Genomic DNA, 24613 nt, shown 5'->3' with positions numbered 1-24613 from the left:
ATGCTGAGTGCTTTTCTTTCACAGTTCTGATGTATACTTCTCAAGCCTTAAGGTTGTGGCAAGGACATACAGCCCAGTTATTTCAACTCTGGAAGGTAAATGTGAGGGAGGGGGAGAGAAGGTCTGTCTCCCAGGGTTCCTCACTCAAAATGCTCTTCTTTGGGGAGTTGTCCCAAAAGTCTGCGCCGTCCCCTCCAGGGCTGTCATCTCATTCTTTAAAGGCTATGTCACTTGGATTTCTAGTTCAATGAAAGCCATATGATGCTCTAGAACATTCTCCCTCAAGATCTGTATGAGTTAAATGAGATTTTAGGCTGAATTTCCTTTAGTGGAAGAAACTATTTAATCACCCAGCTTGGGAAAGGAACTCACTCTGGATTCAACAGTCTTTCAGTGCTGTTTTTATGGCGTTTAAAATTTTAGCATAAACATTTTTCCCTATTTTCATGCAATACTGTCTTATTTTCAAAAAGTTAAGACACGGAAACTAATTAGAATAATCCACTGAAATATAGACCATTTATAGAACTCAGGCTATTTACAAAAATGGATTTAAGTAGAGTACTATTAAAATATTTCTCAGCTCCAAAGTTCCATTTTATGTTTAGTATATGAAGTGTCCCGACCATTTTTTATATATTCAAGAATATTCTAAATTAAAGCTGATGTGGTGGCATGCATATTACAGTAATCATTTTAATGTGTCATGTTAAGGATGACAGTTTTTCTGGTAGAACAGGAATCATTTATTCTGTGTGAAGTCAAAAAATGAAGATTTACTTCTGTTAAAGCAAAGTAATGTACGAGTTTCCAGAGACTTTTTCCCCCAGTATCCTTTACGATTTTCTAGATTCACACCTTTCCCACGCTTGACATGGTCACTGCTTGGGCCTAAATTACTTTCTCTGGATCTTTTGAAATGAATTCTATGCAGAGAGCTTTTGAGTTTCAAGTCTGAGATAATAATTACACACAAAAGCTAACGAGGACAACACAGCTGGACTAAAACACCACATAGCTCACATGGCCTTCATGACAGCCAGCATCATGGTGTAGTTCCTCTTTTGGAAGAACAAAACTTATGTTTATAAAAATCCCCCTTTGAAAGGAAATATGAGAAACAGACATTCCTGAAGTGGAAAGTCCCTCTCTGGAGCAATATTGATAGCTTCTGTGAGAGTTCATTAACATATACGAAATACAGCAGCTATTAAGAGTTGCAAGTCTCTCTGGTAACTAAGCTAATCTGAAATTTAGCCTGACACTTTCTAATGAGGTTGTTAAAAAAAATTTATTTATTTTTATTTTTTTTATTTTTGGCTGCATTGGGTCTTCGTTGCTGCACATGGGCTTTCTCTAGCTGTAGTGAGTAGGGGTGCGAGGGCTTCTCATTGCAGTGGCTTCTCTTGTTGTGGAGCACAGGCTCTAAGTGCATGGGCTCTAGAGCGCAGGCTTAGTAGTGGTAGCTCACGAGCTTAGTTGCTCCGTGGCATGTGGGGTCTTTCTGGACCAGGGCTCGAACCTGTGTCCCCTGCATTGGCAGGCAGAATCTTAACCATTGCGCCACCAGGGAAGTCTCTCTAATGAGGTTTTAATATATTCTATTTTGGAAATGTATCAGAGTGTGATCATTTATATTGATGATGGTCCCTTTGGGATCAGAAGGCTGAAGGATCAGTTCTTGATGTCACCCAAACGTGTCACCATGGGACCTGACCTGTTTATGCATGAGTGAGTATTAGTGTAACATCCGGCACTTACATTTCAATAAGCTGTGATCAACTATGAACAATGAGCTATATAGGCATATCATAAAAATAAGGAAATTATAATCAAGCCTTATAGGTTTTTGAGTCCACAGAGCATAACAATATTACCAACAAATATGGACATAATTCAGTTCTGTAGTATCAGAGCCTCTTTGTTAACTAGAGTTGTAACGTACTGTCTTCCATGAGCACATCCCACACAAAGACAAGAGCAGGGAGTCCGGGAGACGGATCTTTAGGATAAGGGCCTTAAAAGTCCTTTTTTAAAAAAAGGAAATCAAAACTACTGCCAGAGTTACTACCTATGTAGTTGTATAATCCAGGTCAGTCAGTGATAATGGCTATCTAATCAGGATATCAGCTGACTATTGATAAATAATGCTCTGTAACAAGCATAGTGGTATAAAATAATAAGCATTTGTTGAGCTCACACATCTGTGGGCTGGCTGGGAGATTGCTGATCTAGGTTTGGGGAGACTTGGCTAGAGCAGCTTTGCTCCAAATGTCTCTTAGCCTTCTATGTCTCAGTAGGAGAGCCTGGAAATAGTCTTCTTACAGTGATGGCTGAAGCCCAGAGATCAAGCCTAAGCACACAAGCACATTTCATGACTCTACTGCATCACATTTGGTCCCCTACCATTGACCAAAGCAACCCAAATGTCCAAGCCCAGTGTCAAAGGGCAGGCCGTACACTCCACCCATCATGAAACCAAAACAGATTACATTGCTGTGCCCACCATCAATGGAGCCAGGAAGTATTTTCATCCACTGGAAATGAGGGGGAAGATGTGACTATTTCAAACAATAATCCAATCTACCACAATCCAGCGTCATCTGGATATAATGTGTTGGATCACCAAACCCTACTTTGGCAATTGAACCACTACTATTATGATCAGCTACCTTAGTTAGCTTTGACTGCAAAACCAAACACCCTCAAATCTCTGTAGCATACTGAGACACACTTAGCAGACTGTAGTTTACTGAGGAAACAATGATTTCTTGGCTAGATTCCATGTCTTAGTTGTAGGTCAGCTGCTACAGCTCTGTTCCAAGTTGTAGCTCTTCTCATTCTGGACCCTCCTTCATAGCTCCAGTTTGGGATATGCTGTTTTTGTAGCAGATGGAAAGAGCAAGAGAGCCGTCAGAAACTTGTGATACCTTTACAGCTTCTGCTCTGAACTGGTACCCTACCACTTCTGCTTCCTGGGCTTAAAATAGACAGGACCTCTGGTGTCAATGATGGAACAGGCTGGGGTTGGGAGGTGGCTGAGGCTCTTGTGACAAGAGCAGGGCATAGCTGCCGGACCTCCTAGGGCTGCTTTGCATCCAAGCAGATTCTTTCTAATTCATTCTAGCTTCACTGCAACCTAGGATGTGCACCCCTAGGATGAAGTGGGAATTGGAGAAGTCTTGTAGGATGAGATCATTTACACGGTAGTAACTTCTTTCAAAAGTCAGGATTTACCGAAGAGAGGTTCTGTGAAAAGTGTAAGGAGAGTGTTGGGCAACCAGCCTTGGACATGGATGCTTTTACGTTATTATATCCAAAGAGCAGGGATACCAGCTAACGCAACGGAAAGTTTCTGAAGGTGTGAAGTGACTATGTAAACATAAGGTTCCCAGGTGGTCCTAAGGTTGGCATGGGCGATTGTCATTTGGGTCAACAAAATGTGAGTAACTGATAACATTACCCCCCAAAACTGTAATAGGATCCTGCTTTTAATGCTGGGGTTCAAGTCAGATGCCTGCACTACTGACCAGTGTTTCTGAGTATTGTAAGAGGGATTTTGCACATTATCATGCTTTGTGGAAACATTAATATCTCTGAAATAGAAAACTATGGTTTGGCCTATACTTTGACTGAATTCAGCTATTAGCAAGGTGTTTTAAACTTCTTTAAGTTTTAAAATTCTTTCTCTTTTTAAAGACAATACTTTGCCTTTCTGCTTATGTTGCATGATTTTAAAAGGCTGGAGAAGGATAGGGTCAGTTTGAAGACATTTGTTTCAAAAACTGAAGCCCCCTTTGAGAAGCAGGTGATTACAAGCATGAGACCGGAACTTACAAGACAAGCCTGGAAAATCTCTTGCTAACGAAAAAGGAAGCTATTGAGGTGTGGCAGAGGCACTCAGAAACCAACAAAGATGAATATAGTCTGTCCAAAGACAGGGGCAATTTGAGCATCAGTAAGGATAATAACAATAACTGCAAAAGACTGAAACGTACACAGTATGTTTAAATCCCGGAGGTCACAATGATGCTTAGAAAACCCACAGCCCGCAAGGTGTTGATCCCTTCGAGAATGTAGGCAACCAATTCGCTAATTTGAAAAGAAAGAATTATGCCTATATCCTGCCTTTCCTATAAGAACTGTATCCGAGCGTCATCTCAGTTGATGGGATAAGTTAATCTTTATACAAGTATTTCAGTAACACATGAAGAAATGACAACAAAATGGGAATATTGTCAATTTGCAACCTCTGATGAATGAATAAACCCAGGCAGTGATTATCAGTGGCAGCTAACATCACAAAAGAAGAGACAGGCACAGAGATACTAGGTGTCTCTTAATGGAAATGTACGAAGCCACGTATGAAGTAGTCTTGCCCAAAGTAACAAACCTCAACTCCTTTAACTCTAGATCTAACTACCAATTTAGTTAAATTTAGTTGTATTCCATCACAGGGAATACAAGACAGAGGGACAGGTTAAAGGATCCTAAGAGATGTAGTCAATGAAATTTAGATTGCAGAAAGCTCAGTAGAAACCCCACCTCCCAAACTCGCGCATTCTCCAACCCCAAAGTTGCTAGAAAAGAAAAGGGAACCTATAGGTTGAAAAAGACCGAAGAGGCTTATCAACCAATCACAACACCTAACTATCACTAGGCTCCTGTGCCCGCAGTGGTAGCTAGGATGCTGGAGTAAATTCCCTAGAAAAACTGAAGTCTGATTCAAACCTGACTTTCAAATGGAGATCATCTATCTAACTGCTAAAAGCTAGAGTTCAAATGTCTTGGAAGCCACTGGATCCATAGTTCACAAGCTTTCACAATCACAACCATGACGCATGTTTGAGTACTTCTCTGCTGAAATGGTCTCTATCCTGCTCATGAGTTCGATGTGGGTCAGTGGGTGTCGGACTGCACACTCATAGGATGTGAAACATCAGCTATTCTTGGGAGTCATCCTCTGGCCTCCCAGCAACACTCATGAGAACACATGACGTGCCTGGTTAATGTGGTATCTTCTTTCATAAACTGTTGGCACACACCATTTTTGCTATACTCTTAAGATCTTGATTTAGATCTTATACATGCTCACCTCTGGGACTACGAGTGACGTCTTCAGGATACTGCTGAATGAATAGCAAAAATACTCATTTGGACATTAAAACTGGGTACAAAGGATCCAGCTGTGCAGACCAATGGCTCATGTGACCAGAGCAAGCTGAGAGAGGGCTTTTTTCCCCTAAAAGCACAGCTCAAATGTGCTCAAAGAATGATAAGGATGGACTAGCCTTCGTAATTAAAGCAGATCATATTTTATCTTTACCATATATTTTATGACCTGTAAACCTCAAGGTACATCATTAATCTACTTCCAACAGTGACAACTGGTCAGTTGAAACCTTTGTAAACACAGAGCCTACTGCTTGCCGCTTAATGTAAAAGTGAAAGAAGAAGGCAGAAATCCAGATACATCTGACCAGGTTCCAGGGAGCTAGGAAGCTGGGGAGTTGCCAATACAACCCACAAACCCACTTTTATCAGAACATTTCTGTCAAAACGAATGGAATGCTGCAAAAGAAAGCAGTTAGCAATATTAATATTAAACATTTAAAAATTCTTAAATATTCCTTTTATAGTAATCCTTCTGTTATTCTTCATTCACTTAGTCTTTGCAGATGAAGCAAAATCATATCTTTTTTATATGCTACTCTCTAATTCTTCAGGCATTGCTTTAAATATATATACATGTCTTCAACTGCATGTCAAATATTCCAAAAGACAAAGAATGAGCTTTAAATACTCCACCTCCTTTTCTCTTAATGCGGTGATACAGAGGCACCTAAAAAGCCTTTGCTGGAGAAAGGAAGGAATGATGGAAGGAAGGAAAGAACAAGGAAGGGAGGGAGGGAGGACAGACTACCCAGCATGTGTAAGTCTAAAGGCTGAAATATTACATTATTGCCCAAGCTCTGGTTGGCACAGATAATATTTCCAAGACTAAATTTAAAGACAAATCTTTAGACCAAAATTGAATGTCAAGAAATGATTTACAGTTTGTGCAATTAAGATGAATGAATGATTAATTACTAAGGGGCTCATAGTAGGTAAAGTAGAATAATTCAGGTAACTTGGTGCAACTGTTAAAATATGGACTAAATGACCAGTTCACCTCAATTATAATTCTGTTACAACTTCACAATTATTTCTTTTTTAATACACCTTATGATTCTTCCCAAGGTTTTTTTAAAAGTCAAACTAAAAATGATTAGTCATATGTTTGCTAATACGAGCATAAGTACACGTTATTAATTAACCCACTTCAACAATACTTGTTACTAGTAACATGTAAAATTACCTCCGAGTAATTTGGTGAGAGGTATTTCCCATTGCATTTGGCAATGCTCCTCAGAATTTTTAATGCTTTATCTCCTTTCTTCCGAGTAATCAGCCAGCGGGGAGACTCAGGAACCACCCTGGTGAGAAGAAGTCTTTTTTGAGTTATGCCTGCGAACCTCAAAACCTAAAAGTTTATGACTTGAGTTTCTCTATCGAAATGAATCTTGCAATTAGGTACATGTTTTGGAGATTCTGAGAGCTTAGAACTGGTTCTCTGAAACACAGATTATCTTTGCAAGTTTATAATGGAAGGGAGAAAATGCTCACTTGATAACTGAATCATTGCTCATGATAAAAATAATCAATATTACATTGATCTTGCAAGAAGGCTATCTTAGAATATAGTGTCCTCAATTACACAGATGAAAAAAAACTGGAATTTAATGAGCATTTAGAAAAAGGTTAAAAACCCAATTTATGTAAACTGATTTGCCCATATATTAAAATTAAATTAGAGGAATGATTAAAACATGTTCAATCTAATAAGAATCCAATACATACTCTTGTAGTTTGCTAACTTAATTAGGAAACTGATGCTCTTAACATTTTATTATTCCTCTGAGAATTCCTGAGTAGTATTAATTTGCTTAATAAAACTTACTGGGAAGCAAATCTTGTTCATTGCATTTGAATTGCATGTTGAAATACTGACAGAGATGGTTTGTTGACTTGCAGTTTTCATAAAATATTACAAAATAATAAAACAATTCTCTAGAGTGTTGTGTTTTGGAATTTTATCATTTTAATAATAACTATTAGTCAAATAACTGATAAATAATCTTTACAAATTCTCTGGAAATTCTCAAAGCCCATAGCCGTCCTGGGGATGTTAGGAAATCTCCTTAATCGCTTATCATTTCCACGTTGGTTTAGAGGCAAGGATTCTACATTTCTGTGCAATAAGAATAAACTTGATGATGGCCAAAACCACATTACCAGTAATAGAGGAGGAAGAGGAAGTTGGGCAGCGTCATGGCTAGCTGGACCCCTTGCCAGCTGGGGATGAAGTAGGCAATTCCAGGGAGAATTACGATTCCAAGGGTGAAGAACATTTGAATCACTATTCCCACAATCCTCCTCTGCTTCGAACCTACTAATTCTGTCACTGAAGGAAAACAAACATAGAGGTTAGGGAAGCTCAAGATCAGCTCCAAAACACACAGACAGACAGACAAACAGAGACGTTATACCTGTGACATCCATCCATCAGCATCACTGGGATACTACACAGGACTCTCAAAGATCCCGAAACTCCCACAGGTGCTGACATGATGGGGATGCGTTTCCCAGACCACTCAGGTGCCCTCCGCTCCCTCTTCTCTGCGTTATCAACAAGCACATGCCACCCTCCTCCCACATGCCCAGCCTAGCACCCTCCCAGCTATACGAGGAATATATACATAGGTTTTAGGAAAGCTTAAATGATGACTATTTTGGAAGGTAACTGTAATTGTCGAAACATAAATATCCGAGATTTTACCACAATCCATAAAGGTTTGCATACTACAGTCTCTTTAAGAGATTCATCATGAATGTCAGACTCTACAGATAATTTTTTCACTATCACAAGATAGTTTCTAACAAATGATAATTCTCTACATAGTGCTGGGCTTTTCATTTGTGTGATATTTCTTTAAAACTCACATGGGGAATTTTACTGCTGGCAACTTTTCCTCTCCCTCTCCTCTCGCTGATTGGTTTCTATCTGTCCCTAATTCTATTCTGATCATCCTGGGGATGCGACCTTATTGCTGCCCTAAGATCACAACTCAGAAAACTTACCTGGACTGGGGTCTCCTTAAAAACGCTTCATAGTCCAGGACTTCCTAGGTGGCGCAGTGGTTAAGAATCCACCTGCCACTGCGGGGGACACGGGTTCGAGCCCTGGTCCAGGAAGATCCCACATGCTGTGGAGCAACTAAGCCCATGAGCCACAACTACTGAGCCTGCGCTCTAGAGCCCGTGAGCCACAACTATTGAGCCCATGTGCTGCAACTACTGAAGCCCACGTGCCTAGAGCCCACATTCCACAACTAGAGAAGCCACGGCAATGAGGAGCCTGCGCACCACAATGAAGAGTAGCCCCCTCTCACCACAACTAGAGAAAACCCATGTGCAGCAACGAAGACAAAACACAGCCAATAAATAAATAAGTTTATAAAAAAAACAAAAAATGCTTCACAGTCCAAAGTTATCCTTTCTGCCCCAGCCATTGACCATAAGTCCCCCCCCAGCTCTCTCTCTCCTTCCCCGCCCACAAAAAGATCTTCCAAGGGTCCCCAAAGTGGGCCCCCAAAGAGGGTTTGTCCAGCAGTAACAGAAGAGAGTGGAAGCCCACAGATCTGGAGCAGTAATCAAAGGGGAGGCTTCACATTTCCCTGGTCCACCAGGGCATCCACCATGACTCTTAGAGTAGGTGCCCATCCCAGACACTACCAGAGAGGTAGCAGCCAGGACCTTCCCCAGTAATAGGAGCAAAGAACAAACAGAAGTTTTTCTTTCCTTCACACTCAGAAGTCCAACATTCTAGGTATGGAAGATAGCAAAGGTTTACAAAGGAACTTCTCGTTTTCCAGTCATATCTCCCGCGTGGTAAAAAGTTTACACTTGTACCAAAGGAATAGAATTAAAGAAATAATATTTGAGAACACAGTGATGTTCTCAAACTGTATCACAGAAATACATGGAAAATGCTTTAAAAATGTTTCAAGGGGGAATTCTCTGGCTGTCCCGGGGTTAGGATTCTGTGCTTTCATTGCCAAGGGCCTGGGTTCAATTCCTGGTTGGGGAACTAAGATCCCACAAACCACGCGGCAGAGCCAAAAATAAAAATAAAATGTTTCAAGGAACTACTGAAATTTTTCTAAAAGCTAATCTCTAAGAAAGCAAAGCAAGAAACCATGTGATAACAGTATGGCAGTGCTAGAAAGTGGTTCACTCCAGTATTTGGTGATAGTCCGTATTCGGTTCCCAAAGTAAAGTGGAATTTCTTTTTTTCTTTAAGATTGATTGATTGATTGGCTGTGTTGGGTCGTTTCTGTGCGTGGGCTTTCTCTAGTTGTGGCAAGTGGGGGCTACTCTTTGTTAAGGTGCGCAGGCTTCTCATTGCGGTGGCTTCTCTTGTTGTGGAGCATGGGCTCTAGGCGCGTGGGCTTCAGTAGTTGTGGCACACAGGCTGTATAGTTGTGGCTCACAGTTTCCAGAGCACAGGCTCAGTAGTTGTGGCGCACGGGCTTAGTTGCTCCGAGGCACGTGGGATCTTCCTGGACCAGGGCTTGAACCCGTGTCCCCTGCTTTGGCAGGCGGATTCTTAACCACTGTGCCACTGGGAAGTCGGAATTTTAATTTCTAAAGAGTCAGCATCTTGCCCCTGCACCCTCCTATTTGCAGAAATTATTCCTGTTGCAGCCATGAAGCCTCACCATACTTGCAGGAAGAAAGCTGATCTGCAGCACTTCTCACTCCCCCAACCCTGGCTCTTACATAGACAAGGAGGCATAGCCAGGTCTTACCAATCACGTAGCAAGTCATCCATGTCCCCTTTCCAAACACGCCCTGAAGGAAGCGGAAGACCACAAACACAGGGAAATTGGGTGCAAATGCCACCACAACGCCGGTCACGCCAACACCAAAACAGGATATTAAGTAAATGACTATTCGGCCGTACCTTTTTGAGAAACAGAAAGGAAGAGATTACCTTAGACATTTTCTTCAACACAATGAGAAGACTATCATTGTAAGTGTTGTTAAAAGAGGTTTGAGTGCAGAATTTTTGTCCTCTATAAGGTCATTATTACCATGTCAATACCATGCTGGAAATGGTATGTTTTGTTTTATAGCAAAACCAGGGCAAATAAAAACATATGCCTCTGAAATGACATTACAAAATGTACTGCACAGAACGCCTCCTTTGCGATTGCAGTTTCCAAAGAGATGATCCTCTCCATTACAATGTTTTTTCGCATACGATCACCCCGGTGGCACAACTTGGACACTTCCTAACATTTCTGTGGGTGGAATCAGGAGAAAGGGACAGAAAGAAGCCGAAATGGTCACGCCAGCCAGGAGGCCTGGCCATCTGGCTCAACCATCCATCAGTCGTGCAATTTGGGGTGAATTTCTTAAGCAATTCAAGCCTCAAGTTTTGTTTGCTTGTGGGTTTTTTTCTTTTACCTTTCCTACAGTGAGGTTGTAATACCAAAATGAGATGCTCATGGGAAAGCTCTTTACGAACTATCAAGTTCACAATAAATGTGAGTTGTTCTTAAAATTTGTGTTTTATTTTCACTATTTACACAGCCGTTGTTAAAGCGCTTAGGAAAAAACAGGTCACCGTGGGCAACATTCCGACAGTCTGATGCTCATGGTTCAGTACAGCTGTGCCTAATTACTGTCATCGATGACCTTTGAGAGATTTGATTCACTTTCCCATAGAAATTTCCATCAAATTCACAAAGCATTTTGCTTCACAGTGGAGACAGAAGTAGTCTCAGTTTACCTAGGTTTTTAAAATCACTCTCTGCCCTTCCTACTATCCGCTCACAGATATATGACCTACTAAATTGTTTCTTGTCCTTTCCTTCAAGAATATAAGAGATTGAAGGAGCTGAAAGATGGTCAGCCCCACGGTGAGGCAGCATTATTCATGGCTCTGTCTTCCTCCCCAAAGCACCAGGTCACATGTGGGGACAGATGGTCAGCCCCTCCTAAAAGCCCCTCCTTTAATCGAGTTACTTTAGTTTGGAGATACCTTTACTGGTTGTGAAAGAGAAATGTGCAGAACAAGCAAAACCTAATGTTTAAATCAGAAAGGGAAACAGCAAAATGAAATAAATACATATTGACAATTCCAAATAGCAGTCAGCTAGAAGATAGAGTGATGTGTGGGGGAGAATAAGGAAGGAAAAATGAATTGAAAAGACTGTAAGGAGAAACAGTGGGAAAGACACAGAGATAAGAGAGGGAAAGAACACCAGACACAAGGGATTAAGGAGAAAGTCACATACTGAGGAGGGCTGGGGGACAGCACGAGAAAAAGAAGACAGAGGAAGGGACAGAAACCAAAGGTTCTATCCATTTTGAAGTCCAGGTCTGGTCAAATGCAGATCATCCGTTGCCTACAGGATTTGGGGCATTTTGTCTTGAATTCACTAATTAATTGCTGTTGGCAGCTCTGTAAGAGGCACTCCCAGCCCTGCCCACCGCAAGCATGGTCACAAGGACCCCCGAGGCTGGGCTGGAGTGACTGGAACAACAGTAAGCCAGATATGGCCAAGAGCCAAAGCTTTCCCATCCTTGTCCTAAGGAGGACAGAGAGAATTATTAAATCACTGCAAGGATTTTCATACTTAGAGTTGGGATCAAAGAACAGCTAAACAGGAATATAATAACCAACATCAATACTGTCTGAAACAGGGATACCTGAACAGAGAGCACGACTGTCTTGAACACACACACTCTCTGTGTCTGCCATTAACTGCTATATTTCCAGATGTTCAAGAATAGATACAATTCTTTTAATGGTTTTTGGAAAACTTTTTTTTTGCAGAGTTTTTAATTTGTAGAATAAAGACAAAAATTTCTTTTTAATTAAATTTCTTAAACGAAACAAATTTGTAAAGTGCCGACCTTATGACTAAATTAATCAAATCACAACCAGTAAGTTACTGAAGAGCATGGAATCAACTCTGCAGCGTCCAGCCAGCCAGTCACCTGTCCCGCCACAAAGTCACTGCCTTGCTGGTCTGTGCTTCCTCTTAGATGCATTCAGACCCAAGGGGAGCAGCCCCAACCATTTGTACAGTTCAAGGGGTAAGGAGACTCAGTTCAAGAAAGAAAGGATTAGTCCAACCAAACACAGGTGTGAATGTCGTGAGTGGAAGCATTAAGATTTTTTCCAAATTTAGCAAGAACAGTTTTCTGATAGTTAACGTGAAACATTTTCCTCTCCACAGGTATACATCATCTTCCAGATGTGAAGCGGCTGTCATTCCCGTGCCTACCTGTCTGCTGCGTAGCCCAAGGTGAACGCCCCGGCCAGGAAGCCCAGGTTTAGGATGGCTTGTGTGAGGTCCAACATCCAAGCATTGACACACACGAGGTCAAACTAGGAAAACAAAGAAAACACACGGAAGACATGTGGCAATGCTTATCCTCAAGACACCTAATCTTTTGTCTAGATCAGTGATCCTTAAACATTTTTGCTCACGTGCTCCTTAAATAAAAACTTTGTGTATCACATATGTATTTTTACAGCGATATATAAATATCTTATTTATCAGTTTCAGTATCTGCCAAGGATGTACTGAGTAATTTCCAGTACACCATAAATACTGACGTTTTAAGATCATTGTTCAACTGTATCCAATAAAGTCCCATACCCATGAGACACCTCGCATCATTCAGTGAAAACAAGTTCTTCAGTAGTCTAAAATTTGACACTAATCTTTTTTTTCTTTGAATTCTTATTTTCATTCCCACATACATGTATCCTAATATTTTATGTAGAAAATATTGTATTCTGTGTTAATGTGTATTGTGTTAATGGACAGGTAAATAAATACTTCTGCATGTAATAAATTATGAATATAAATTGACAGTTTTTTTTTTCTGTGACAATGTTTCTAAATATTAGAATCCTTTCTGATTGGGTTATAATTACAGTTACTTTTAGAACATAATTGATAAAAACATAAGATATGATGAATCCTGAAAAAGAATTTTTACTCAGGAGTAAAATTTTGTTGGAAATGCACCTTTCCATTTCTAGAAGAATGTTAAAAAAGCCTGGGGTTTTCCAGTTAGTGCATGTAATCTGTGGTTGAAATTGTTTATTACTAGAATGAGTTAGGGCTCAACATCCATCTATTCCTCTTTTTTATTTTTATAAATTTATGTGCCAAGAAAACTTGTCTATATAAATAAATTAATGAGAATGGAGAAAGTGATGTTACCGGATTGTTACTCAATTCTTTTGCTTCACTCTCAATGTCAAGATTCACAGAACAAAGTATCATCAAAATTATTTTTAACTTTCCTGTTAACCAACATGCTGTTTAAGACTCCTGCAGTCTTGCTGTCAGGAAAGAAATGGAAACCACCAGACTTACCTAAAGTTATTTAATCAAATCATTAGGGTCGTTTGCTTTCTTAGTTACTTTCTTCCCAATATTCCAAATTGTCCCACTGTTTGGTTCCCCATAGGTTTTAAAATCCCAGGTCAATACATCATAGTAAGATGGAAGAGAAGTAGAAGTCCTTTCACAAAGGGGGAGAAGGACATTAGGAAAAGACCTGTATCCTCATCCCATACATATCCGCAGACAGATCCATTTCGGACATGTGTGAGCTGAGGCTCTGAAAACTGATTCCCTTCAAAGTATCCCAGCCCTCTACCTCGTGACTTTCTCTGCGCACCTCCAAAAGGCATGCTCGCCCCAATGTGAAGACCACTGCTCTAGACTGTAGCATGATGAGAAAATCAATGTTGTTGGAATAAGAATTGTGAGTGGTCTTATAGATACATATTTATAAGCAAACTGCAATATTTATTTATATAACCTGACTTCTCGTCTTGGTTCTACACCTAATGACGTGTCGACTAACATAGCTGAAAAAAAACTGGGGAGCAGTACTAGCTGGCTCACTTCATAGAGTTGCTGAAAAGATTTGTGGAGATTAAAGAAGTGAGAAAATACACATATATGCATAGTAGTAGTAACTTAAAAGAAATTTATCACCAATGTAGGTACTGGTTTTTCAAGGCACAACAATTTCATTTTAAGTAAACTTGCAGATGATTACTTATCTGAAATAATTTCCCATTGGAATTAAACATGTAAAGAATGCAACTGGAATTAAAGTACATAAAATCTCAGAAATCAAACAGGTGATTTAACTGCCAGAGAAAACATTTTGATTCAGAAAATATTTTGATATCAGCCAATGTCAAATATAAACTCCCAAAGAGTAGAATTTGCTTCATCTAGCTGAGCTTCAGATAACTGCGTTAGCCGCAGATATAGGAATGCTTTTCCTATGTGACACAGTAAGGCCCAGCAGTAGCTACCCTTTTAATGAATGTATTTATCTGCATTTGAATTGTGTGAATTAAGATGCCCCTAAGTACTCTTTAAACACAAAAATATTCTTTAATATAAAACCAATGATCTTTTTCACTCTCCCATAAGAGAAACTGTCAGAAAGGATTTTTTTCATATTTTGTATCATAATAAAATTAATTTAAAATAAATGTTTAAGTGGTTAAAGTGCTATGAGAACTTAGTTTCTAAAGCACTATGATACCATCTGGACTGCATATTGTTAGTCCTCTATGCTTTATTCTGCATTTCAAATGCTGGAGGAATGGAAACTAGAATTCTCAGAATCCTTTGCCAGCAGGGGTTCTGTTTAGGATCTGCCAGTAGGGGGCGCTGGTGCAAGAGCAGAAGGCAGGAGGGAGGTAGTGGGGATTCTGCTTCTGGCTGTGGCAGCAGCACTGGCTCCAGTTGAAGCAGTGACAACAGTCAGTGCTTCTAACCACTCCCTGGATACATGGAGCTGAAGGGACAGGACCTACAGGCTCTGTAATGCTATGGAGCAGGGCAGGGACTCTGCAGGAGATGTCCTTCCTTGCTTTTCTAGCCTTTCCAAAACAGCTCAAATCCAAATCCTTTTATTCAATCCCTTCCTGCTTAAAATACCTAGCCTGGTTTCCCTTTTTATGACTAGGAGCTTGCCATCTTTCAAAAGCACAAAATAAATTAACATAAACAAATTACATACCTGTAAAGAAATGCACGTGTGCGTGTGCGTGCATGCACACACACACACACTTAGGTTTCCAGTAGAGGCAACAGACACTGCAGTCACAGGGATTAAAGGGCTGGTTTTGACTCTTACTTGTACAGTCAGGATGCAGACCCCTGCCTAATCGGCTTCCTAATCGGCTCTGAGCTTGCTGCCTGCTGCCAAAACAGCTCTGGGTCTGAGATATGTTTTTGTGTCTAAAGAGAGGTCAGCAGGCACCAAAACCAATAAATGTCATAGGCTAAGGACTTTTTCCTGAAATAAAGTAATAAAGCTTGTTGTAGTTCCCAGGGAGACCTAAAACTCATCTCTTGCCAAATTTAACTAAGTTTGAATCAAGGACACAGCATTTATGTCTTTCCTAAGGCAATCTACCAAGAACAAGTGAAGCATCTCCTTTTTTTTTAAAGTGTATACATTTAAAATTATTTTTAAATACTCATAAATCCACGTGTACCCATCCTGTTAATTTTCTTTTACAGTCACTTTTATTTAAATTTCAAGTCATTTTTACACAAAGAGAATTACTCCCCTTGGCGTGAGCAGAAAGCCAATCTGATAAAAGATTCAAACAACTGTTCATGGAATGCTAGAAGGGATCACATTGCTTCATTTTGCAGAAAGCACAACTCTAGCCCAATTAGATACTTTCGAGGATACTTTCAAGCGATTTTTTTTTTTTTAGCTTTTCCTAGTTGTTAAAATCCAAACAGACATTATGTTAACTTGATTTGTAATGATAAAATGCTGGAGCAGGTCATTATCAGATATATGCTCAAGTTTTGATTTCTAAATTATCCTTAGAACCAGAGCCATAGAATATCTTCAATACACAAAGGCGAAAGGTAGGAAGTAAGGTAAAAATAAATGCAGGGATGCAAGAGACTTAGGACCTTAGGAGGGGGCTTGCCTGCTCCTAAAACCACAGGGAATGACCCCTGATGATGGCAGCTGTCTTTTCCATAGACATCTCGTTTAGCCCTGTTGAACAAACTCTCACGTAAGAGATTCTAAGTTTAGAGGACATCATGGTATTTGACTCCAGTCATGACCATGAGAAATAATACTCATTCTTTGTTTGTATTGTTGTGGGAGAAAGGGAAGTCACTGGAGTCAAATGATGAGCTCCAAGTGCCTCTGTTTTGATTTTGTAAGGATGCATTCATTTTAAATCGAGCAATTCCTAATCAGCTCTCAGTTGGAAATCAGTAGCCACCAAACTTTTCATTAGTATTAAAAACATCACATATGCCTTTGGTTTGATCACCAGGTGTGGGGTGCCGCTGGTCACATTTAGCACTGGCCAGACAATCACATTGACCCCTATGGATGGATTCCATTTCTAATCAAGAAGCCACCATCACAGAGCCTAATAACGGTTAAAAATATTGTAATCACAAAGAAAATCATTTGCGTTGGATCTTCATGAGGAGGAAGGATGTCATTATTAATTTTAGTTTTAATGAAAATTTCTTTTATATGATCTTATGACATTATTTGGATATCTTAATACCAAAAAGTTAATGCTTTCCTGATCTGTATGACCATCACGATGAGCTGCAGGTATGAAAACTAATCATCAGGTATTTACAGCTTCCAGTGATGTGCTTGGCAACACGCAGATGAGGTGGGTAGGAATACCAGTGATGTGCAGACTTTGTTTCTGCCTCTGTGAGGAGCTTATTACATGGCTTAGAGAGCCAGGGTCAATTTATGGGAAGCAAATGCAGAGCAATTGAGATCTACACTGAATGGGATTGACTGTAAATACAAGAGGGCCTAGGGAAAGAAATGACTGGTGGACCCAGAGCAGTCAGATTCATGAAGGTGGGACATAAACAGATGCTTCAACAACGAGCTGCATTTAGAAGCAAAGAAGGGGAAAGGAGGGGACTGAGCAGGGCAACAGGCAGCCTAGGCTCAAGGACATCAGTGCCCTTGCCAATGAGGTTCAGATCTGCCTGCAGCAGCAGGAGTGCCAGGCTCAGTTTTGAAGCTGAAGAACCACTTGTGTCTACACCCCCAGTGGGGAAGGGAGCACAGGTCTGGGGGTGGAGAGGGTGGGACAGAGTTTCTTACTCAGGAAACCAGAGACATCAAGAGAGCTCACAACAGGGAGGAGGAATTTCTAAAGGCTAGAGGAAGAGTCTGGAAAGGTTGCAAATGGAGAGGCCCAGAGCAGAAGCCCTGGCCCAAGGACAGAACAAGATTCCAGGGAGATGAGAGCAAGACCCAGAGACAAGAGACAGGAAACCTAAGACTCTGCAACAATCACCTAGAACAGGTGACTTCACCGGCATAAAGAGGTGCCACTGTGTGAATCAAGGTTTATAGAGCATCACTTGTCATAGTAGCTGCTCTCCAAGGTGGACAATAGCCACATGTACAGTTAAGCAACCCAACTTGGAAATAGGATGGAGAAACGTCCTTTAAATGCATGGCTTTTTGCCTGAGCTTGTGAATCTGGGAGAAATCAAAAAACCAAACTTACTTTAATAATAATAATGCCTCGTCATTTATTAACTTAAGACTTTCGTGACTCACCCTCACATCTTCAAGGTTCAAGCTGTTTTATTTCTTTGTAGTGAAGAGAAGCAATTACTCATCTGAAAATGTTTACAATTTCTCTAAATAACTGAGACTATCTGAAGACAAGAGGAAGACAACAGGCTCTGAATCTGGGGAGACCTAAGGGCAGAGAGGAGCTGTGGTTCTGCAGTCAAGACAGCCTGGGTGTCTTGATCTACCACTCTGAGCTTTGTGTCCTTTGGTGATTTTTTATAACGTCTTTAATCCTCTGTGTCTCTATCTATAAAATGAGGATAAGAATTGGACTGATGTTGTCATTCAGATAATATGTATAAATTACTTAGCCCAGTGCCAGAGACATTAAATACCCAATAAATGTTCCCAATTGCAGTAGGATTAGTGATCTAATGATGATGAGAATAAATAGCATAATGAATGGTCTTAAAATGTGGTTTTCAACACTGACTCCTCGTTAAAATTACTTGGAATAAGTGGAAACAAGCCCAAGCGCCGCTCCAGACCAATTAAATCAGAATCTAGTCTAACAAGCAGGTGAGTTTGAAAACCACGGGTATAGGGGTTATCAGTAATTTATATGCCTGCTGGGGGGGGTAGTTAATTTTCACATATTGTACTTGGTTGGATAGTGTTTCCCCCCACTCCTTACCCAATTTATGTCTACCTGGAACCTCAGAAGATGACCTTATTTGGAAATAGGGCCTTTACAGATGTAATTAGTTAAATGAGGTCATACTGAATCAGGATGAGCCCTCATGCAACGACTGGTGTCCTTATAAGAAGAGGAAGCAGAGACGCAGACACGCAGACACGCAGACACACAGACACACACCCCCACACACACATACACGCACGCACGGGGGGAACACCGTGGGAAGACATAAGCAGAGACTGGAATGATGCACCTACAAGCTAAGGACCACCAAGGATGGCCTGTGTATTTGTTTGCTAGCGTCGCCATGACAAAGTGTGGTTTAAGCAACAGAAATTTATTGCCTCATAGTTCTGGAGACTAGGTCTGAGATCAAGCTGTCAACAGAGTTGGTTTCTTCTGAGGCCTCTCTCCCTAGCTTGAAGACAGCCGTCTTCTCCCTCTGTCTTTACATGGTCTTGCTCTGTGTGTGTCTGTGTCCTAATCTCCTTCTAACAAGGTCATCAGTCATTGGATTAGGGCCCATCCAAATGACCTCATTTCAACTTAATTTTCCCTGTAAAGAATCTGAAGAAGAGTAGATATATGTATATGCATAACTGAATCACTTTGCTATACACCTGAAACTAACACAACATTGTAAATCAACTATACGCCAATGTAAAATGAAAACCAAATAAAAAAAAATAATAAAGCTGAGGGAAGCCATGGAAGGATTTAAAAAAAAGACTCTATCTCCAAATATAATCACATTCTGAGATACATATGACTTTGGGGGGGGGGTTATATCTTAGCCCATAATAGCCATCAATGCTGGAAGTTATCAGAAGTTATCAGAGATTGTGCCCTAGAGCCTTCAGAGGGAGCAGGCCTTGCCGACACCTTGCTGGACTTTTCTGTTTTCTAATGCAGGTCTCATACCTTTACTATTAAGACATAGTGGGCTTTGCTGTTATTCTTTCTTTTTACCTTTGGTCTTTAGTAAATAACTGCAATAGGGTAACATCTTTATTTTAATGATATTTATTCTGCTGGCAGATATTGATTTCTTAAGCTATATCTCAAAATAACATATCCGCACTTTCTGTTAAAGCTGATTTCTAAAAAAATAAAAATAATGAATGAGGAGGTCCTCAAGGGAAAAATGGCTAAACTCAGAAGGATGATACAGAGAAACAACTAAATGGGGGATTAAGCTCACAAGGAAATGCATCTCTATGAACACTTTACTAGAATTTTTTTTACTACAAAAAACGTACCGATTTAGAAATATATAGGAATTTGGTAAATCCTTCTTTTCATAATATTAAATGACTAAACACAGTGGTTCTCAAAAGAGTGGTTCTCCCTGGACCAGCAGCAACAGCATCATCTGGGAACGTGTGAGAAATGCAAATTCTTGGGATCCACCTCCAACCCACTGAATCAGAACCTCGGGGGTGGCACCCAGAACCCGTGTTTGAACAAATCCTCCAGGAGATTCTGCTGCACGCTCAAGGTAGAGAACCACAGAATCTAATATATTGTTTACAGTAGTAATTTTTCAAATTGGACACTGCCACCCACCCCACCTCACTCCCCCCACCTTCCTCCCCTCTTGCAGGTCCTCCTCCTAGTAGAGACTGAACACATAAGTTTCACCTCTGGATCTGCTTTCTGGGGAATCTAAGCTGGGAAAAGATACAGAATCACCTCATAAGATTTTGTTAGAATAAGTAAAAAGACTTAAAGAGATACCCTAAACATAAAGAATTGCACTTGAAGAACGCAGTTGAGAGGAAAGCCACAATGTCCCACCCGAAGCTTCTTCCTGCTGCATTCTCTTCTGTCTTTTCCTCTCTCTACAGCCCAGCCCACCCTGACTGCCCATTAGTGGCGGGAAAAGAACAGGGTTCAGAAAAAAAAGCAAAGATATTAGAAAATACAGTAAGATAAAGGGGCCGAACGAAGAGGAAGGCACAGGAAGTGAGACCAACGTGGTAAGTGAGACGGATGCCCTGCAGGCCTGCTGTTCCCCACATGGCAGGCAGCAGCTGCCTTGTATGCTGGGGACTTTGGTCTGGTGGTGGTGGGGCTGTGTGTGCCACCACCAAAGGGCGCAGCTGGCTGTGGGTGGGCCATCTATCTAAACAGGGTGGGTTCAAAGCTGAGAAACACTACTGCCTGCTCAGGAAATAAGACTTAGGAGATGCACACTGGCTTCCAATTCCCAAGTGCCACAGATCTACAGATTTATGAATTCCTCTCTCTCCCAATTTCCAACTAAAAGGGCCCAACCAATACAGTCATAAAAATTGCAAACCACAGACAGAAACTAGAGACGTGTCCTGCCCAGAGACCTAAAGCTTCAGGATTTTCAGCAGAAAGCAAAGCAGGTCTGAGTCCAGCCAGGCGGGCACCACTTGCTGTCGCTGAACCTGTCTGAGGGAAGGAAGCCACTCGGGGAGCTGAGCAAAGGGACTCGTCCCCTGTTCCCTCCTCTCTCTATGCCCCTCACTCACAGCTCCTGGGCTGAAGCCAAGCCTTGAGGAAGTGGGAAGACTCTACCCTCCAGATGATGCAGGAGCCTGCGGTGTGGGCTGCCCACGTCCAGTAGGGAGGGCTGGCGCTGAGTGGTGTGCGTGTCTGGTCAGATGTTTGCAGGACAGATACTCCAGGGTCAGCTGCTGAGTGGCTGGAGGAGGAGGCGGTTCCCTTCCTGGCTGTCTAGTGAGCCACATCAAACGCCCACAAGAAGCTGCCAGAACTCTCTGAACCCATGGGGGTCTCCTCTTGATCCCATGCAAACCAGAGAAAAATCAGTCAGTGGGAACCAGCAGAAATGAACAGACATCGGGTGTTCCTCACCAGGCTCCCAGCCAGTCTTGTGCCCATCTGCAAACACAAGCAGAGGAAAGCGCCCAGGCTGGGGCAAGACTCCGAAGTTCGACCGAGAACCGTCTGAATGCTTGGAGAAAATGGTTCTCAGTAATAAGTGACTGAAAGAAACAGAAGCACTAAAAACCCTAATTCAGAGTTTCAGTGAGACGCCAGAGGCCATCGCATTGATAAAGTAAGAGAGGTGAGTCGGGGAAAAGGAGCATTCTGCAAAAAGGAATTGTCGGAGATTAAAAGCATAACTGCTGAAATGAAAAACAAACAGAGGCAGTGGGCAGCAGATGGAATGCTGGGGACCAGTGACTGAGTGACTTCGAACACCCATTTGAAAAAGTTTTTCAGGAACCTGAGAAAAAAGGCAAAGGAGGAGACACCTGAGAGAAAAGAAGGGAAGCGCAGAGTAGTCCAAGATGCTAACACTGGTTTTTCTGTAAATGGGAGCCCATAAGGGAGGAGGAGAAGTTAAGATAACCTGCAGAGAGAAATTCTTGAGTGGGAGGAAGATTTGAGCCCAGTGACCATCAAGAGAGGTCGCACTGTATTGCAAACACCTGCACTTCAGTCCCCACACACACCCTCACCTCAGAGACCCGTGAGTGTGAGTAGGGGCCCTGAGGATTAAAGAGCCAGATGTTTCCTCTGTGCTCAGCACTGCTGGCCCCTGTGCCTCTGTGTACAGTCACCTGTGCTTCCTCCCTTTTCCCTGCCCGTGTCCCATCCCTCATCCTCCTGCCTGTAGCTTGGGACTCAATTTTCTCGGGGGTGGGGGGGGGCAAGTCAGGTATTGGTCTATATTTATTGATATGGAAAGAGACCTACACTTCAGTAGATTTAAAAATCAGGTTACCAAAAACAAGGCATATGATTCCACAGGTGTACAACAATCTGTGTTTAAGCACATAGAAATATCTGAATGGAAGGGCACCCACAAGTTTTTTGAAAAGTTCTGAGTGAGTAGATTATAAGCAATTTTGTTTCCATTCTTTTGTGCTTTCTTAATTCTCTTTTCATCGAGTATGTATTCTTTTTATGTATTTTATTAGAAAAATGCAAAATGTCAAGTATCCACTTTGGAAAAACACTGAAATTCTACATGTAAAGCCATATCAGGAGGGTGGGGAAGGCATTTCATTGAGGGAAATAAGGTGAGGATGGACAAGGGAAGGGGCCTCTGGAGTCAGATGGTGAAAGGCTTGTATGTGTGAAAGAGTGAGGTGGGCACTCTTCCTGACAATCATGTGTAATTGTTGGTGGGAAATCAGAGATAAGTGATGGTGGGGTGGGGAGATTGTGTTCTTAAAAGTCTTTCAAATGGTCTTTAATTTCACGAGAAATTAAAGGAAATAATTAAAAATGCAAAAACACAAATCAAGAACCTCTCTCTAGGTACAGTTAAGCCCTGTAATGCCTAAGGCAAGTCTGTTCTTTCTTCTGACAAATCCAGTTCTGATAAATGAGTTTTCATGGCAGAATGCAGCTCTCAGCCTTTGCCACTGCTGCCTGATCTGAAGCTAGTGCACAGGCAGAACTGAGAGTTTGTGTGCCAGACCTCTGACACTGTCCTTGAAGTCTCTGAGGCACTGTTTGTCTTCAATCTCCCCCCTCCCCCCACCCCTTCTTTGGACTGGGTCATTTCCCTGATCTACCTTCAAGTTCACTTGTTCTTTCTTCTACCATCTCCAATCTGCTATTGAGATGATTTAGTGAGTTTGTCTTCTCAGTTATTGTACTTTTCAGCTCTAGAATTTCTATTTTTTAAATCATTTCCGTTTCTCTGTTGAGATTCCCTATCTACTCATTCATCAACATCATTTTCTCCTTTAATTCTTTGAATATCCTTTAATTAGTTGAACATATTTATTATAGCTGCTTTGAAGTCTTTGACTACTGAATCCAAAGTCTGGGTCCACTTAGAGTCAAGTTCTAATAGCCATTCTCCACTGCCTCACTGTCCACCCTGCCAGCATGATCACATTTCCTGTCCTTTGCATGTCTTACTGGCTTCAGACGTCAAAGGACAGGGCCTAAAGTGATCATTTCAGTCTCTCTGAATCCTGCCATGCTCTTCTAATGATTGCAGACTTTTTGTTCTGGTAAGAAGTTAACTTACCTGGACTTAAACTACAAACTCTGACTCCCCTGTGATGTATGGCAGCTGATAACTCAGCTCAATTGTACAGCTTCTGGCAGCTGCTTTTTTGGCCTGGCTCTCTGGTGGCCTGCCCTAGAATTTGGGAAGTGTTTATACTCATATTTCGGGGTTCAGCTTTCTGTGGTCCTCCTGCTTTTGGGGAATCTCACTCCTCTAATTTCCAGCTGCTTCTGTCAGTTTGGGGCTCTGCTCTCTTATGCCTTTATTCAGTAGGGCTTTGGGTTTCTATCACCAGAGCTGTACATGGGTTGGGGAATGCATTCATTTTATGGGTGAAAAAGAAAATCTGGATTTTCATTTTATTTTTCTAAGAAAAATTAAGTTGGACTTTGGCTCTTATAACATAATACTTAGAGGACAATATTGAACTTTCCATATCTAAAAATCACATGAAATGAACTTTCAGACTATAAAATAATTCTAAAACAAATGTTTTATTTTATCAATAAGACTAAATAGCTTATACTGGTATGAATATGTGCTTCAGAATTTTCAATTTAAAATTTTTTCTTCATTTTACTGGACTCACTGGAAATATAACTGAATGAAGTGTGACCGTCATTACCTGTGATGTTGGAATCTCAGAAGTAAGATATTTCTGGTGCTCTCTTTGCTCCAACACATTACACTAACTAGCTCTTTGGTTCAGATTTCCAGATTGGTAGAAAAATGATGGCTGAAAATAAACATAATAATCTCTTTGATAATTACTACTCTTGATCATTATAAAATACATTATTTAAGAAACTAAACAAATTTACATTAAACTACTTCTTTCTCAAGGCTAATTATTGCAGGACTGAAACTGAGTAGGACCCTGTGGGACCTTCCTCAGGACAGAATCCCCCCTCCCCCATGTCTCCCACCTTTTGTTTGTAAAACTGCTTTAGTCTCCTAGGCCTTCCCCAAGTTCCAAAGAGCAAATTTAATCAGAGAAGTGAGAAAATTCAGAAACAAAGGAAAGCAGTCAAGCAAGACAAAATAATAATAGTTGAGCCATAAAACAAAGTCAAGCACCTTTAGTTCCTCCTCAAGGGCTATGGGTAATATCCTGAACCATATCCTTGAGCTGCTTTGCAGATACTAAAAACCCCATCAGGTGGAAGAAGTTAACTATATACTGACCACCAGCATGTAGACCCCAGACCAGTTGGAATAAGAAGGTTAATGATGATGAC

At 41.1% G+C, this 24613-nt stretch overlaps 1 protein-coding gene across 1 annotated transcript in view; it reads right to left on the bottom strand.

The window, feature by feature from the left end:
- Nucleotides 1–24613, bottom strand: part of SLC22A3 (solute carrier family 22 member 3) — a 102570-nt gene that overhangs the window by 38325 nt on the left and 39632 nt on the right. Inside the window, exons 2-5 of the mRNA XM_057739746.1 lie at nucleotides 12402–12505; nucleotides 9912–10066; nucleotides 7336–7504; nucleotides 6359–6476 (exon numbers count right to left, since the gene is read on the bottom strand). Coding sequence (XP_057595729.1) covers nucleotides 6359–6476; nucleotides 7336–7504; nucleotides 9912–10066; nucleotides 12402–12505 — 546 coding nt within the window. The remainder of the gene's footprint in view (nucleotides 1–6358; nucleotides 6477–7335; nucleotides 7505–9911; nucleotides 10067–12401; nucleotides 12506–24613) is intronic.

Source organism: Hippopotamus amphibius, chromosome 6 (assembly GCF_030028045.1).
Source record: "Hippopotamus amphibius kiboko isolate mHipAmp2 chromosome 6, mHipAmp2.hap2, whole genome shotgun sequence".
NCBI lineage: Eukaryota > Metazoa > Chordata > Mammalia > Artiodactyla > Hippopotamidae > Hippopotamus > Hippopotamus amphibius.
The sequence above is the reverse complement of the archived record's forward strand: the minus strand, read 5'-3'. Positions and strand labels throughout refer to the sequence as shown.